The sequence below is a fragment of the Durio zibethinus genome, chromosome 1, assembly GCF_047325235.1.
Source record: "Durio zibethinus cultivar Kanyao isolate XHJ-2024 chromosome 1, ASM4732523v1, whole genome shotgun sequence".
NCBI lineage: Eukaryota > Viridiplantae > Streptophyta > Magnoliopsida > Malvales > Malvaceae > Durio > Durio zibethinus.
The window spans coordinates 31,035,186-31,051,023 of NC_143162.1; the positions used below are offsets into that span (position 1 = coordinate 31,035,186).

The 15,838-nt window shown below is 27.0% G+C and overlaps 1 protein-coding gene across 2 annotated transcripts; it reads right to left on the reverse strand.

Annotated features, from left to right (window-relative positions):
* Nucleotides 1-360: 360 nt before the first annotated feature.
* On the reverse strand, nucleotides 361-4,379 carry LOC111312288 (two-component response regulator ARR17-like). 2 transcript variants are annotated; one of them, XM_022912431.2, is made up of 5 exons: nucleotides 3,828-4,379; nucleotides 3,498-3,652; nucleotides 1,823-1,900; nucleotides 921-988; nucleotides 361-854 (listed from the first exon to the last, which is right to left on the reverse strand). In XM_022912431.2, the coding sequence occupies exons 1-5, from the start codon at nucleotides 3,985-3,987 to the stop codon at nucleotides 560-562; spliced, it is 756 nt and encodes a 251-aa protein (XP_022768166.2). In that variant the 5' UTR covers nucleotides 3,988-4,379; the 3' UTR covers nucleotides 361-559. The 2 variants fall into 2 exon arrangements, with proteins under 2 accessions (XP_022768166.2, XP_089620931.1); XM_089764805.1 differs by having other exon boundaries at nucleotides 1,817-1,900; nucleotides 3,828-4,233.
* Nucleotides 4,380-15,838: the final 11,459 nt, after the last annotated feature.

Below are 15,838 nucleotides of genomic sequence, written 5' to 3' on the forward strand. Positions count from 1 at the left end.
TTTGGGATAGGCCGGTAGGGCCATGTTTCTTGAATTGGAGTTTTGGGCTAGATTTAAGGCCAAGTCCACCCGTCCGTGCGGTTTTTATTCATATCAAACTAACACAACCCAACCTCAAAATATGTTTCACCCGAATCTGTTGGATTTTAAGAGCACATACCCTCGGGCTTGACTTACGGGTTTTTAGATGCCCATTTTTATGATTATCATACTTCGGATTTTGCTTGAGTTCGGAATAGGTTAAGCGTCTTAAGTTGGATATCAATATCCTAATTAATAACTTTGCACTTGAAACATTTGGTTCAGTTTGAAATTTTTTTCTTTTTTTCCAAAAATAAACAATAAAAAAAGAAGTTTGAATAGAGTTTAGGAATCATCCATTCCCCATTTCCTGTTGGATTGCGGAATTTATATGATTTTCATGTTATCATGCTAAATTAATTACATTTTTAAGTCTATAAGTAGAAATATAACAATAAGCCAGAATTAAAGGCTTGGATATTAGCATTAACCAAGTAAATAAACACCCCAAGTATAACAAAATGCCGTAAACATATTTTCATACTCCTACAGCTACTCCTTTCATTTTTGGTCTTCTTATCTCTGTAGCTTCAGAAGATATAGCCTTTCTCTTGCTAAAATTATTGTTGTTATTATTACTATTACCATTTTCGTTACTGTTGTCGTCGCTGTTTTTGTTACTAGTGTTGTCATCATCGTCAACAATCAAGTCTTTGTGGATGTTGGTACAAGAATTCTGACGAAGGGATTTCAGAAGGTAAGCTTGAATTTTGTCTAGGTCTGACAATTGAAGAGGCTTTAACAGGAATTCTTCTGCTCCTCCTTCTAGGCACCTGTCATGTCGTTTAATCAATCTTACGTATCAAGAAATTTAAAAAAAAAAAAATTAAAAAACTTACATGCTAATTCTTGAAGGTTCATTCTCTGATGACATGATCACGACTGGTACATCTTTCCAAGAAGATCCCTGCAATTGTAAGCAAAATCCACACAAGTTGTTATGATATTAAAAAAATAAATGATAAAGAAGATTTTGTGTTTTTTACTTCTTGTTTGAAGCAATCATAAACTTGACTCCAAACCGAACGGGAAAAGGTAAACCATAAGACATCTTTGCTTGCAAAATTCTTTGAGAAAATCATTTATGGTCCTTTCAAACAGTTTTGGGGCCTTTTTTTTTTTTTTTGCTTAATCTACTTTAAGGTTTCTGTTTGTTTGCTATTCCTACATAGATCCAAAGCTACATATTTCTCTCAACTCAAATTGTTTTCACTTTCTTATGCATACATCTATTCACTTCGTCAAGGTAAACTAAAAATTTTGATATCGTTAGGAGTAATCCGTCAAAATTCAAAGTCCAAGTGAATAAGAAATTAGGTGAAGATATTATTTTATAGATAATAGTATGAGAAATTATCTCATTTATAGTCGAAGAAAATTTTAAATTTTAAATAAATAAAGTAATGCATACATAATAAAATATATTAAAAAAATAAAAGAACTAATTAAAAAAAAGATATATATTAATTTGTTAATCTCGAATTAATATAAAAAATAAACTCTAATAATATTAGTTTACGAAATCCAATAAAAATCTTTTAATTAAAAGTTTCTTCTTTAATAATCAAATAGATAGCAATAGTAATGATCAAGATCGAGTCAACTGTTTTCATGCATGTGAGCCAACATTTTTTTTTTTGTTTTTTGCTTCTTAAATTTGATATCCTGGTTAGTCAAGCAAGCATGCGGAATAAATTATAAATATAATCAAAGAAAATTAATTAAGACGGATTACGTTGACCTTGACCCGTTGGAGTAAATCGTAGCCGCTCATTCCGGGCATACAGAAGTCTGTCATGATTAAGTTGACTTTAAGTCCCTACAATAGATGCAAAAATAAAAGAAAAATGTTAGTAGTGTTATCCTTATATATAAACAACTTTAATTCTATATTCAAAGATGACACTAAAAAGATTAATTGCAAGAGACAAGGTAATAATAATAATAATAATAATAATAATAATAATAATAATAATAATAATATTTTTTTGTGAAAAAAAAGTATGCATTGTAAGCTATTAAAAGAACGTAAAATTTAAATCAATTAATTTATACAATTATTTTTAAAAAATAATATTTAATAAATTAATTTATACCGTCACTTTAAAATTTTTTTTTTAATATGTATAAAATTTAAATTTTAATATTTACAATTTCTTATTTAATCCTTGATTATGACTTTTTTTTAATATAAAAAAATATTGATTAAATTTTATTGTATCTTCTTAATAATTACTTGCAGATAGTACAGAATAGAATGATTAAGAAATTTGATATTAGGAGAACAATGGAAATTGGATTAACAAATAGATAATAGGTATATATGGATTTTAGCACTCAGATTTTGGAAAAAAATTTTGTGAAATGTGAAATTATCTCTATCTTTAGGGAATGTGAGGCCCATGTGAATCTGTAATTTTTGGGGGGTTGATTTTCAATCATGCTACAAAAACTACGCATCAAATATTGTACCTATTAAAGGGCAAACAAATGAATCATGATTAACTATTAAAATCTGCCTTTTCTCACATGGCCTAATTACTCTGCATTCATATTTCCTAATATATATGAAATTTTGAACCAATTATATGGCTGTAGAGCATTTTCTTTCTTTTCAATTATGGATTCATGTTACCATCCATTAGAAAACATGTAATATATATATATATATATATACATATATATATATGAATATATATTGGTTCTTCCAAATCTACCAGACACTGGATTTTGGATGTGTCCTTAGCAGCATATAACTCATCATTTATTATATCAAAATTGTCTTTCAATGTTGCTAAATTTGATTCTAGAGATGCCCTAAAAAATTAGTGAAAAAGGGTTAGCATCAAGGACAAGAATTGTAAATATTAAAACTTGAATCTCAAACTACCTTTACCTTAAAGGTGAAAACATGATCAATTAAGCCAACACTCAAGATCAAAAGCATGCATTTTGAATAGGGTGAATTACGGATATTGGTAAATAGAACTTAAAATCACTTATTATCAAGACAACTGAATTAACAGATTGACGATTATAGTTGGTACTAGACAAATATTCTACCAAATTCGAATCCCTTACTTTGGATTCAACACAAGTAAAAATTTTGCTTTGTCTACAATTAACTTTTATCTTCCTCCTCAAGGGAGAAAACTTTTTGTATGTTCTTGTAAAAACTGTGGCATGGATTTTCTTTCACGCAATATTATCTCAACAAGAAAGTGTAGAATTAATGTATCCCATAATAATAATAATAAAAAGAGATAATTAATGTTCACTTCAAGAAAATAAAACCCAAATTAACAGGCTAATGAGAATGATCAAAACCTTAATTTTGAGTTAAAAAAAATGATATACTTAGTTTAAACGTGAAAGTGATGCATGCAACAAGCAAACTACAAAGTGAGAGCCACTACCTCTTGTTGCGAAGACTGGGAACAAGAAAAGGAGGTAGAAGAAAAAGAAGATGGAGAGGAGGAAGAAGAAGAAGAAGCTGTTGACTGATGAGGGTCCAAGTTATTAAGCAGACCAAGATATTCCAAAGCTTTATCCCCGGAGTCGACACAGGTCACTGCAATTATATGTAAAACCGACAATCAAGAATCAATCAGATACAAAATCCCTTTTCAAAAAGTGGGAAATTAAGGGGAACAAAGGCAAAAGACAAGGCTAGAGTTGAGAATTCTGAAGGGTTGGACTGAAAAAGCGTTAGGATTTTACTATTACAATATCATGGTTAATGTCACCTTGGTATGAAGATACTTTGAGGAGTTTCTCCAATAACTTCCTGTCAATAACACTGTCATCAACTGCCAACACATGAAAGTGATGATGTTGTTCCTGCTGCTGTTGCTGCATTTCTTGTTGCGGCTTGGGTCTGTCTTGAATAATATTGTCTGAATTCATCAACTCCAACACTGTCAAAAGAAACTTATAACTAGAATACAAAACCAATATTATATTATTCCTCGATCGGTCGACCTAATGAAACTTCCGATGGAGAAAATAAACCAGTTTTTCTTGTTGATTTTTAGTAAGTTCTTAATTGCAGGCCTTTTTATACAGCCTAGCTATGAAGAGAAAAGAAAGAAGGAAGAAAATAAGGGAGAATTGAAACGCTTATGGTGGAAAAATGAAAGAAAGACTGTGTGTGAGAGAAAAGGGTTGTTTCCGTAGGTTTTTATGAAGTATAGGTGAGAAGGGCAACTGTATTTTGCAGCAAAGAGAAAGGCAAAGAAGAAAAGAAAAAGGAAAAAAAAAAGTTGTGATCTCCCATCTCTCACTAGATTCTCTGTAACGTGTGTTGGTACAACAACTGATCTCTTTCTCCTTCTTTCTGTCCTTTTCTCTTTTTTTCTTTTTCTTTTATTTGCTTTGGATTTTGTTTGATTGTCAAGGAAAATCCAGGGCAGATCTTTGTTGCCATTTGGTTATGATTTTTGCGGGTTTGAATTGGATGACTTTGAAAAGAAAAAGTGGTTAACTAATTAAACTACTACTATTGGTATTATCTAAGAATTAAGATACATAATTTAATTAAATTATTATCTGGTCCTTTTGTTAGGGTTTTTTTTTTTTTTAATATAATAACAAAATTTAATGTCTTATCGATGTTGCTTTGCGTGCTTAAAACTTGGTGCGATCAATTTGTTCCAACTAACGATTGTGGGATGTGACCCATGATTTCTTCCTTTCTTTTGTATTACTATATTCTCGAGGAATAACAGTAAAAGATTAAATTAATATTATGATTATCAATTACAAATTAATTTAATTACATTTTATAAATTAGTAGTAATTAAAAAAATTGTGAACAGCTATATTATTTGTTAATAAAATATTAAATTTATAATTTAAATTTGAAAATAGAATACATCTGAAATTTTGGTAATTAAATTAAATATAATATGGAAATTTAATTAGATTGAGAAGTGATATCCATAACGAATTAGAGAAAGAAGAGGAAAATGAGTGGAGAACCCAAATTATTATGGGAACAATATATGTAAGGATCCTAGATAAGTAAAAATTAATTAAACAAGATAAATTTTGATTTTTTATTTGTTTGAAAGTATATCTTTACAGTATCAATCTATGATGAATGTAATGAACATGATTTCCACTATTTTTCAATAGTATTAGAGAGAATCTTTTCCCACAAAAATACTATTAGGAAAAGATTTCATGATCCATTGAAAGAAGTAAGATATAATTTTTTTTTAATTAAAAAAAGCTGAAAGTGAAAAAGGATTGGAGTCGATATTTGAATTTTATATTGTTAGATGTTATTTTTTAAAAATAATTATATGATTTAATTGAATTAAATTTTGAATTTAAGATTAAAAGTTGTTTATGATATTTTTGAAATAAAAAAAATGTTTATGTTTAGGTATTCTTTCATTGTCAAAAGTCCTAAACTTAGTTTAAGCACCCATGGGGGACCAATAAATTATTGACCTAAATCGCCAATTTAAGCCAAGTTCTGGCAATAATTGTGAGGTCTTCTCTTTTCCAATGTAATTCAATAATCGAGTTCAAAAAAATGCAAGAAACCAAAGTTTAGCCTAATCCCCACCGGCATTCTCTTTATAGTTAATAATAACGACATTAACTTGCCAATAATCAAAAAAATAAAAAATAAAAAATTTGCCATCTTCCATTGCTTAGAAAAGTAAAGATAGACAACAAAGAAAATCCCATTTAAGATCTTACCGGTACATTTTAATTACAGGTAATACAATGTTTAATCTATCTTAATTATACATAATTTTAAGGAAAATTCTAGGTAAAGTTCCTATGATTTTTTATTAAAAACATCAAATAAAAGGGATGAATCAACTTATATCAGTGTAAAACTAAAATATTTTATACTTTTTTTAATTATTAATTTTAATGGATTCAAAGGATGATAGAGACAAGTGAAAAAAAGAAAAAAATGATTTAATCACATCTCTTGAATATATTAAAATCAATGATTAGAAAGAGATATAAAAAGTTATAAAAAATTTTTTGTGCAACTTCATCCCTCCATCAAATACAAACTAAATTTAAATTTAAATTAATAAATTGAAAAGTTTTCTAACATAGATTAAGTATACAAAAGTTTGAAAAAATATATATTTTGATATTTTTATAAAAATTATGACAGATTTTTCGTTTTCAATAATTATTGATTAAATTTTGAGTATAAATAGTATTTTTAATAGAAAAATTATCAAATATACTACATTAAAGTTTTTTAACTTGATAAATAATGTTAAAATGATAAAACATATTCGTTAGTTTATATTTTAAAAAATAAAAAATAATTTAAAAAAAAGTGACATATGTATCACCATTTTAATTTTATTTGTAAAATTAAAAAATTATACTATTAATATATCAAATAATTTTTTAATATTATTTTACATTTTAGTGATCTTTTCTCTAAATCTATCAATTTATAAGAACTATTTTCAAAATTAATTTTTCTTTGATCATTAAATAAAACTTGAGAATTTTATCTTAAGAATTTTAATTAAGTTTTTCCCTAACTAAAATCATTCAAAGCAAAACAATCCATAAAAAAGATTAACAAAAAAGTTCCTAGTCAATTTTGAAATCAAAATAAGAAGAGTAGCTAGGGATAGGAAAAGACCCTCTTATTTTTGCATAAACAACAACAAGGGAAACATAATAATTAGAAATTTGAGCACAGTAAATGGCAGAAAAAAAAAACAATAAAAAAAAAAAAAAAAATAGGGACCACACAATTCAAAACCCATGCAAAGGAAAAAAAGAATGTACATAGGCTAAAGAATAAAAGGGGGTCCCACAGAGCAAATACTTGCATTAGTATGAAATCTTTGGTGTGGGGCCTTTTTCAAAATGTGATCTTTCTAATAGACCCACAATTTGCCACCGCTCTAAAATCTCCCCATTTTTCGAATCTGTCCCCATCGAGGGTGTTCATGGTAAAAAAGCTTTTCTTTTTATTATTTTTGAAATAAAAAATTATTGGAAAATTTGTTTATACCTGAGTGTGGATCTCATTGATTGTCTGCCACGTGTTGCATGGACTTGTGGGGTAAAATGGTGTGGTAGTGCATGAACCATCTCATCAAAGCACCATCGTGATTCATGCACAATGATTTCTCTTTTTCTCTTGGAAAATTTGATTGCCATATTTACTATTTTGTTTGATTTTTTTTTTTTTGTACGTGTGTTTTTAGGTGATGGGAGAAAAAAACAGATTTCGATTTGGTTTGGGGTACATAATACACTGTACTAGCACAAGCAAGCAGCAGCACATGGAGGAAGTGCAATTTGGCAGCAACTTGAACATGCATGCCCATGCTATTGCAACACTCAGAAAAAAAAAAAATCTTCAGTCATTCCGATGAATACATGATGTATAACATGTTAACTTTAAACATATATAATATATATTGGATGATGAGGTAGGCAAGCCAAGGCTACTAGCTAGCTAGTTATCTCTAATTTCAATTAAGTTTCATCCTACTGATTCCAGGGTTAATACACTGCATAAAGAGAGGAGTTTTGTCATAAGTCTTAGTTTATACGAATAAGATTTTGTTTTTGTAAATTAAGTTTGATTTTTTGTAAAGAGTATTTTAAGAGTAAAATCTTAAAATGCATCGTGACGATGGCTTATATAAAAAAAAAAAAAATTACATCCAAGCAAAAGTTACGAACCCTTGACCATATTACCAAAAAATATTTAAAACCCAATCTTGCACTCTAGTTAAATTATGGTTAAAATAATAAAAGAGTCCTTAAACTTTATTATTTTATTTCGATAAATTTTTATATTTTTATTGCATTTAAATAAGTACTTTATTTTTAACTTGTGCTTAAATAAGTCTTGAATTTTTAATTTATATCCAAATAAATCTTTAATTTTAAACTTATATTTAAATAAACCTTTAAAATAATGCATAATGCATATAAGACATCTGACGATCACAAATGTTTGAAAAAAAACCTTTACTCATATAAAGAGTTGATTTTTATACTATTAAAGAGAACTAGAAAAAAAATTGCATAGTTTGAAATGAGGGTTTGTTTGGATATAAGTCAAATTATAAAAGGCTTATTTGAGTGCAATAAAGGTATAGAAATTTATCTAAATAAAATGATAAAATTCAAGAAGTTTTCTTTTTATCTTTTTTTTTTTTTTTTTTACATTTTAGCTTTAAATTATCATCTATTATCACTTCAATGATACCAATAAAATAACATTTGAGTATTTGACTAAATAATGAACATATATACTTTTCATTTAAGGAACGATTGAGTTCAAATATCCATTCCTTCAATTAAAATACACAGCTTTATTTTCCAAAAGCTTGACAAAAGTTATATTAAAATTCTTTAGCTGGTTCTACGATAAAATGATGATAATCAGTTTAGCTTCTTGTCCTAGCTATACTATATCACTTCTTTTTCATGATTTTAAGACTTCTTTTTTATTATTAAGACAAAGCAACGAAAAGAAAATGAGCATGCTCGTTTTAAGTAGAATTTTCTCGATTGAACAGAAAAAAGAAAGTTAGTACTTATGGCTCATCAGTTGGTTACAATCATAAACAAAGTGTGGTGCACCATCTTGACATTTTAATTAGTTTCGAAGAAAACGTGCAGACAAGCTCTTATACACAGTACTATATCAAGCAATTCAAGAAAAAAAAATCAGCTCAAAATCTTTGTATGATCCTTTTCTTTTATCCAAAAGCAAATCCCAATTAAATCATGTTTGTTGGGCATCTTTATTTTTCGATTTGTTACGTTTATTAGTTTTGCAGGTAGATGCTAATCAAAGCTATAGTATTTCTATTTTCATGTTACTTTAAATTTGACAACCAAAGAAGCAAACATATTGGGTCCCATTTCACTAAAAATTAAGACTGTTCTTAACTGATATATTACCTTAATTACTTATGCAAATCCACCAAGAAATCAGACCAAATTTCACTAAATCTAGGTTTTTTGGGGTCCCATGGACAGATGCTGTTGCTTTTACAAAGAGAGGGAAGAAATTTCTAATGGGTTGGTCCAAACAGATCTTTCCTTTTTTTTTTTTTAATTTATAAAGTTTGGTCCAAAACATTGTCATAGCTTACTTTATTGGTCAATAAAAGGACTTGATTGAGGATTCTCAGAGTACAATAAATATATCAAACTTTTTCATGGTCTAAATTATAATTTACTTATTAAAAAACTTTAAGATAATCTCAAATTACAACTTTTTGTTTGATAAACTTTCTCATTACTTTTCATGTAATAAATATCATGATGATTTATTTTTATAGTTCTTTAACATATCAGCAACAAACAAAATATCAGCAAGAAATTTTGAACTTAAGATAATTGTTTTTTAGAATTGATAAATATAAATATTTGGATAAATATAATTTTCTTTTATAAAAGTTTATATCAAAAATTAAACTTATATCATTAAAATTAAATTTTCAATACTTTATCAATAAACCACATAATTATTGACAATTAGTTACGATTATTTGTGATGAAAGTATATCACCTATAAATTTTTTATTATAATATTACAATTATCTAATCATAATAAATAATTATACAAGGTCCATCACTTATAAGTGTGGGTTTTAAAATTTTTTTTATAAACCCACACATTTTTAAAATGTGATTGGTTAATTATACTAGAATGATTATAGATAAAATGCTTACTTTTTTTACACATTTAGTTCAATTTTGTTATCTACTATTAATTAGGTTATTTAATTAAAAATAACTTTCATAATTCAAATATAAAAAAAAATTAAGCTTAAATTTCTTTGTTTATATAAAGGAAAAAACCTTTGACCTTCTAGTTTTACATTAATCTTTTAATTTGGAATTTGAATAATTAAATATCTATTTAATCAAGATTTCGTGGCAATTCTGTTACTTCAGTTTATAAAATCATTACCCCGATTTTCACTTTCAAATTATGATTCTTTTTAGCATTGTTTTTTATAAAGAAAATGGAAGTTTGAAAAAAATTAAAAAATAAAAATCTATAAATATTGAAAATCGAATCTCAGACTTAATAAAAGATTCATAAAATTTCAACTCTTAAAAATAATAACTGAACCAATTAAGTTAACTCTTTTTTAACGTATTATTCTAGTTGCACTTATCAGTGCTTCAATGCTCTTTTGAAGGAGATAATGTTTATTACTTTTCAAAGCAAGCAATATCTGGTTAAGATACTGCTCCAATCCTCCAACCACAGCTATGCTCTTCAATGGAGGCTTTTAAATTCAAATTCTCCCATTCTTGACTTCATTTTGTTTTTTTAAAAGGGTTTTCAAGAGTTTTTTACCAAAAGAAAACACAAGATTTCACGTCTTTGTTTAAAGCAAAATTGTGATAGCCTGCATCTTTTAGTGATAGATATCTAAAAGATTTAAAGTCTGTATCACCGAAAGTCAATTCAATGAGCTTTCAAGAGTTAATTTAAATATCTTTTTCCCTGTTCTGATCAATTGTTACGAGATCTTTTTTATCAGATTTTGTCTGCTGTTTGTTGTTTCTTTTTGAACCCCTCATTCATCTAGGAAAAAGAAATTAATTAAACAAAGAGATTGCAAAGAAAAATTATGATATTATTGCTGCTCCCTAGCCAGCTAACAACAGCCTTTTCAAAATCATGCATGCATATGGAATGTTGAGATGGGATATATACCATTAAATGGTTTTCTTATCGAGTACTCGAAACCCATATTTAATATTGTTATGTATAAGTCATATTTGATGAATAAAATTATAGATAAAATAAGATGATAATTATTTTATATTATATTTAATTTATATTTTAAAAAATAAAATTATAAAAATAATTAATTATTTTCTTGGCATAAGATGATTTAATTTTAAAATTATTTTTAATCTATAAAATTAAAATTTTATGTTTTATTATACTTTTAAAAATTATATTAATAATTTAAATTATATAAACTTTGAAAAAAATAATTTTAACTAATAAATAAATTATTATATCTTAATTATTACATATATCAAATCAAAGATGATATAATATTATTTAATCTAATACTAATCATAATATCATCTTATCATATTATCATAATCTTATATACCAAATACATTAATATAATGTAATATTAGGTTTCACCTAAAGCACTAATTAGAACAATTATCCAATACAATGCGGTATTAACTTGTAAAATTAGATGATACTCACAAATCACAATAAAGTATATTTTTAAAAATTAATAAATTTATATAATAAATAAAATGATATAAGATAATATTTTAATCTATTTTATAAAATTAAAAATTTTACAAATGATGCATAAATTGTTAATATTAAAAATATTATATTTAATGTAAAAATATTATTATAAATAATATCGTATAGAATATAGGCTGTTAAAATGCGTCAACAAAACCTAAATAATAAAAGAAAAAGGAAATAAAAAACAGAGAAGAGGCCATTGACAATGTTTTTCCAAGTCATTAATCAAAATATTATGCGCGAGAATTGCAAGAATTAACGTTACAAAAAGCTCATGGGAATGGTTTGGATGATGGGCCCCCTTGCTTGCATATAAAATCAGAATCCACTTAATGCTTTAATTAGTATTTAGTTACGGCATGATCATCGAAGATTTTATTGTTGATGACAAGCCACAAGTTTAGGACATGGTCCCGCTTTCAAATTAAAGACCCGTGGAGTCCCCCTAAATTAGTTTCACATCAGCCTTTGGGTAATTCCCCTTATTGGCCAATGTGCTGAAGGTTTTTTTTTTTTTTTTTTAATTTTTTTATAATTGATTTTATATATGATATAATGTTAATGTATGAATTTTATATATTATCAATAATTTATAAAATGTCACATCAATAATGATTAAATATAAAATTTTATAAACTCTTGAAATAAACATATAAAATTAAAATTTTTTAATAAAGTAATATTATTTAATTTACTGATTATATATAAAATTTATATATTAATAATACATCAAATATAAACTATTCATAATTTTATTTATAAAAAAAAGTTATTATTTTTTCTATAGATTTATTTTAAATTGAACCATATGACTCATGTAATTTCAATAGATGGGGAAACAAATGGGTCGGAGTGAGTAATGAACATGATATATTTTTTGTTCGATTAATTTTGATATGATTACTTTTATCATTTTAATTTGTTAAATTTATATTATGTTATTTCGGTATAAGTAAAAGAAATAACAATTTTTAGTTAAAAAAAAAAAGAAGAGAAAATATGTTTTTGTTTTTTTTTTTTGTTTTTATAACCATTTAAAAGGAACGAATTTTCATAAAAACAATAAATTTGACTAACAAAATTTATTATATCATTCATATGTTTTAAATAATCCTGATATTAGCAATTGGATATGCTTCTTTTTCCTCCCTTTTTAGAGTATATTATTTACAATTATTACATTATAATTAATTAATTATAATTTCAAATTTTGTAAGTAAATTTTTACATAATTTTTTTATTATAATTGAATAATTACACGATTGTAATAAAAAGAATAGTAAGTGAATTTTTTTATTTATTTTAGTAGTGTTTATTAAAATGAAACTTTGATGTTGGAACCATAATGAAGACTCATATTTTTTTTGCTAAGCTAAGTAATTTTATTAAAAGAGAGATAAATAAAATGAGGACTCATATTAATGGTTTCTTTAGATTATTGATGAAAAATAGAAATTAAAAAAAAAAAAAAAAAGGTAGGCTAGATTAGTGAGGAGAGGATTCATTCCCTTCAGTCATAGAATGCTAGCATGTTAGGGAAACTATAAAGGGATGTCCTGCAAACCCATTTTCCCTATTTTAAATTATAACATTATTTATATAAAAAAATAATAAATAAATGACAATGCTAATAAAGAACTTGGTTAAACATCTATTCGTCAAAATTGCATTTAAATACTTAGATGCAATTTTAATTTGAATAGCTGATTAATCAAGCTTTATGAGTATTTGGTTCGGTGATATTTTTATAAATATTTTTACTTGAAAGAGTCAAATTCAAATTCTTCTTCTTCAATAAAAATATTGTTATGGTTGAAAATTTTTCATGCCAAACGTATGAACTCAGGTGAGGATTATAAAATCAAATTATAATATTTTCTCAACACCAAGTTAATTCGAGAAAACAAAAGGATAGAAGAAAGAGAGGCTGAAGGGGCCATACAGATTATGTAAGCAAACAGGAATTCATCCATGATTTTCGGTTGAAATTGAATCTACTACAGGTTATCAAAGCCAAAATAACCGAGTGAGAAAAGGTCAGATAAGACATGGTGGAAGACCAATTAAAGAGCTAACATAAAGTTTGGGAATGAATTGAGATGATTTTTTTTTTTTTTCAAGTATCAAAGCATTAAATCCATCACCAACTTACTCCAAAAATTTGTCTCTACCTTGGCAAAGTTAAGCCTAGCAACTTCAAACTTCCAACATTGGCAAATATCCTTTAAGTCTTAGGTCGTATAGTGAAAAGAAATAATATATTTTTCACTCTTAAACTGCTTCTTTATATTTTATTATTACCATCTTGCATTTGAAGTTTTCAAAGTTTCTTTCAGTTTTAGATTTAAATCAATTGATTTATTTAATCATTTAAAAAAATTGACAAATTATTTAAATTATAATATTTATAACTTTTTTTCATATTACCTAACTACAATTCCGTATAAAAAATTTTATATCGATGGTCAAAAAGGAAAAGGGTTCTAACATATATGATCATATTTTTTTTTTACTGTTGGAGCATTGCAACATCTTATATTCTAATCTATTTTACTTCTTTGATAATCAATTAATTCTAACTAATATTTTTATAATGTCGAACAGTTTGATTATCCATAATAAACGGAAAAAGAAGTGTTGATAGGACCATATCATGAAAGATTTAGTGAATGGGATCATATCATAAATGTACAAAACGAACATATATGGAATAATTAATTTATGTCTCACGTGATAATGAAATTAACAAAATCCAAAAAAGTGAAGTGCAAAAATTAAAGTGGAAAAACAAAAGCAAAAGAAAAACACCCTTTACTTAAAAATTGGGAATTTCTTCCACTACAAGTTGCTTTCACTAAGCGATCCATGATCGTCATTGATTACCAAAAATTTCATGCGTGAAAATCCACAAGAGTTATTGAAGAAAATCTTTTTGCTTTGATAATGGACCCCCAAAAGGACAAAATCAAGTCACATGGAATTGAGATCCTCTCTTTCATTTCATGCTATGAGTTGGTAGAAGAGCCTTGACTACTTCATAAAATCACTAATAAAAGAAAATTGGATGGCAAAAAGTCCAATATTTTGGCTGAAGTTCATACTCCTTTTTATCTTCTTTCTCTTTTTTTTTTTTTTTTTTTGGGAGGGGGGGGGTGGGGGGTTATTTTCCATTGTCGAAACAGTTGTCCAGGATGAGAAACTGTTTTACTAAGATACACCAGACAGTTTATGATGGGACATGTGATCACATTTTGCCTTTTGTGTTTTAATGTGAAAAGATGAGGGAATGATTAGAAATTCATCATTAATAATTCCTGTAATAAAAGGAAGCATGAAGTGAAATTTTGAAAGGGGAAAGGACATTTGTTTACAGGAGATGCATTGGGCTTGAACTGATCTCAAGGTAAAGTTTTTGTAGAGTCCAAATTTAGAATGTAATTGGGCTTCGGAAATTACTCAAATCAGAGTCCTATCAGGATCCCAAAGGTAGCCCAAAAAGCTTCATATGGTTGACCGGTTGCCTGATGGACTACTAACTTTATTCTTCCATCCCTTTTGAAACCATTGAATCTACAAAACAAATCGATTTCTAAAACAATCCTACCTTTGCTTAAATTTCTAATGTTTCTCACAATCAAACTAACTGTGATTATTGCTATGATTTTAATAATTAAACTAACCTTTCCCCAAGCAAAGCGGGGTAGCATGTTTTTCATTGAAAGGGCCTATTGCCTCACATTATTGGCCCAAGAAATTAAAGATTGTGGATTTTCTAGCCAAAACAGCCCATGCCTTGTAAGAAAGCATGTGAGGGCCGAGAATGGAAGTTAGTGAAAAATTCAATATAGTGATTTGTTTGTTGCTGGGCTTTGTCTTTTTATTAGTTGTTAGAGAAAGACAAAGACAAATCACAATATAAACTCTCTCCTTCAATTTCTGTTCTTATTTCTTATCGGCTCTCTCTCTATTTCCATCCGATAACGTAAGAATTTTCATACTTAATTTTCTTAGCAACCAAACGAGGTTTGATTGCAACGTTATATTTTTAGTTATGAGGTTTTTGTATACGCATTTCATGGTTTTAATTTGGCAACTTCCATGTGCTGCTGATTACTATCGGAATAATTAGAATAAAAGTTATAAAAAAGGCTTTCAACTCTTTTAAGAATTCACAACCTTTTTACATGATTTGTGCTGTTATTTTTATTAGAATTTTATCTTTATGATTGTAGAGATCGTGAGAATTTAATGTTATGGCTTCCGCTATTATAAATGCTCCCTGTATGGTCCCTTCACTTAAAGGTTTTGATACTTAAAACTATGTTGATGTTAGACCAGTCTCTAGTTTAAGGTTCAATTCTGGTAAAAATACAATCTCTGGACGTGCTCAGCGCCATTTCGTGTTAAGGGCCAGTGAAAGGCATGATGGACATGTAAAAAAGATTGAAATGAGAATTGAAGAATGCGAGGCTGCTGTTGTAG

Excerpts from the sequence above, each read along its gene's own strand:
- LOC111312288 (XM_089764805.1), bottom strand. The coding sequence starts at position 3,987 with ATGAATTCAGACAATATTATTCAAGACAGACCCAAGCCGCAACAAGAA. Across the intron at positions 1,901-3,497 it reads CCCAGTCTTCGCAACAAGAG|GGACTTAAAGTCAACTTAAT; the intron begins GTAGTGGCTCTC and ends CATCTATTGTAG. Across the intron at positions 989-1,816 it reads TCCAACGGGTCAAGGTCAAC|GGATCTTCTTGGAAAGATGT; the intron begins GTAATCCGTCTT and ends TTACAATTGCAG.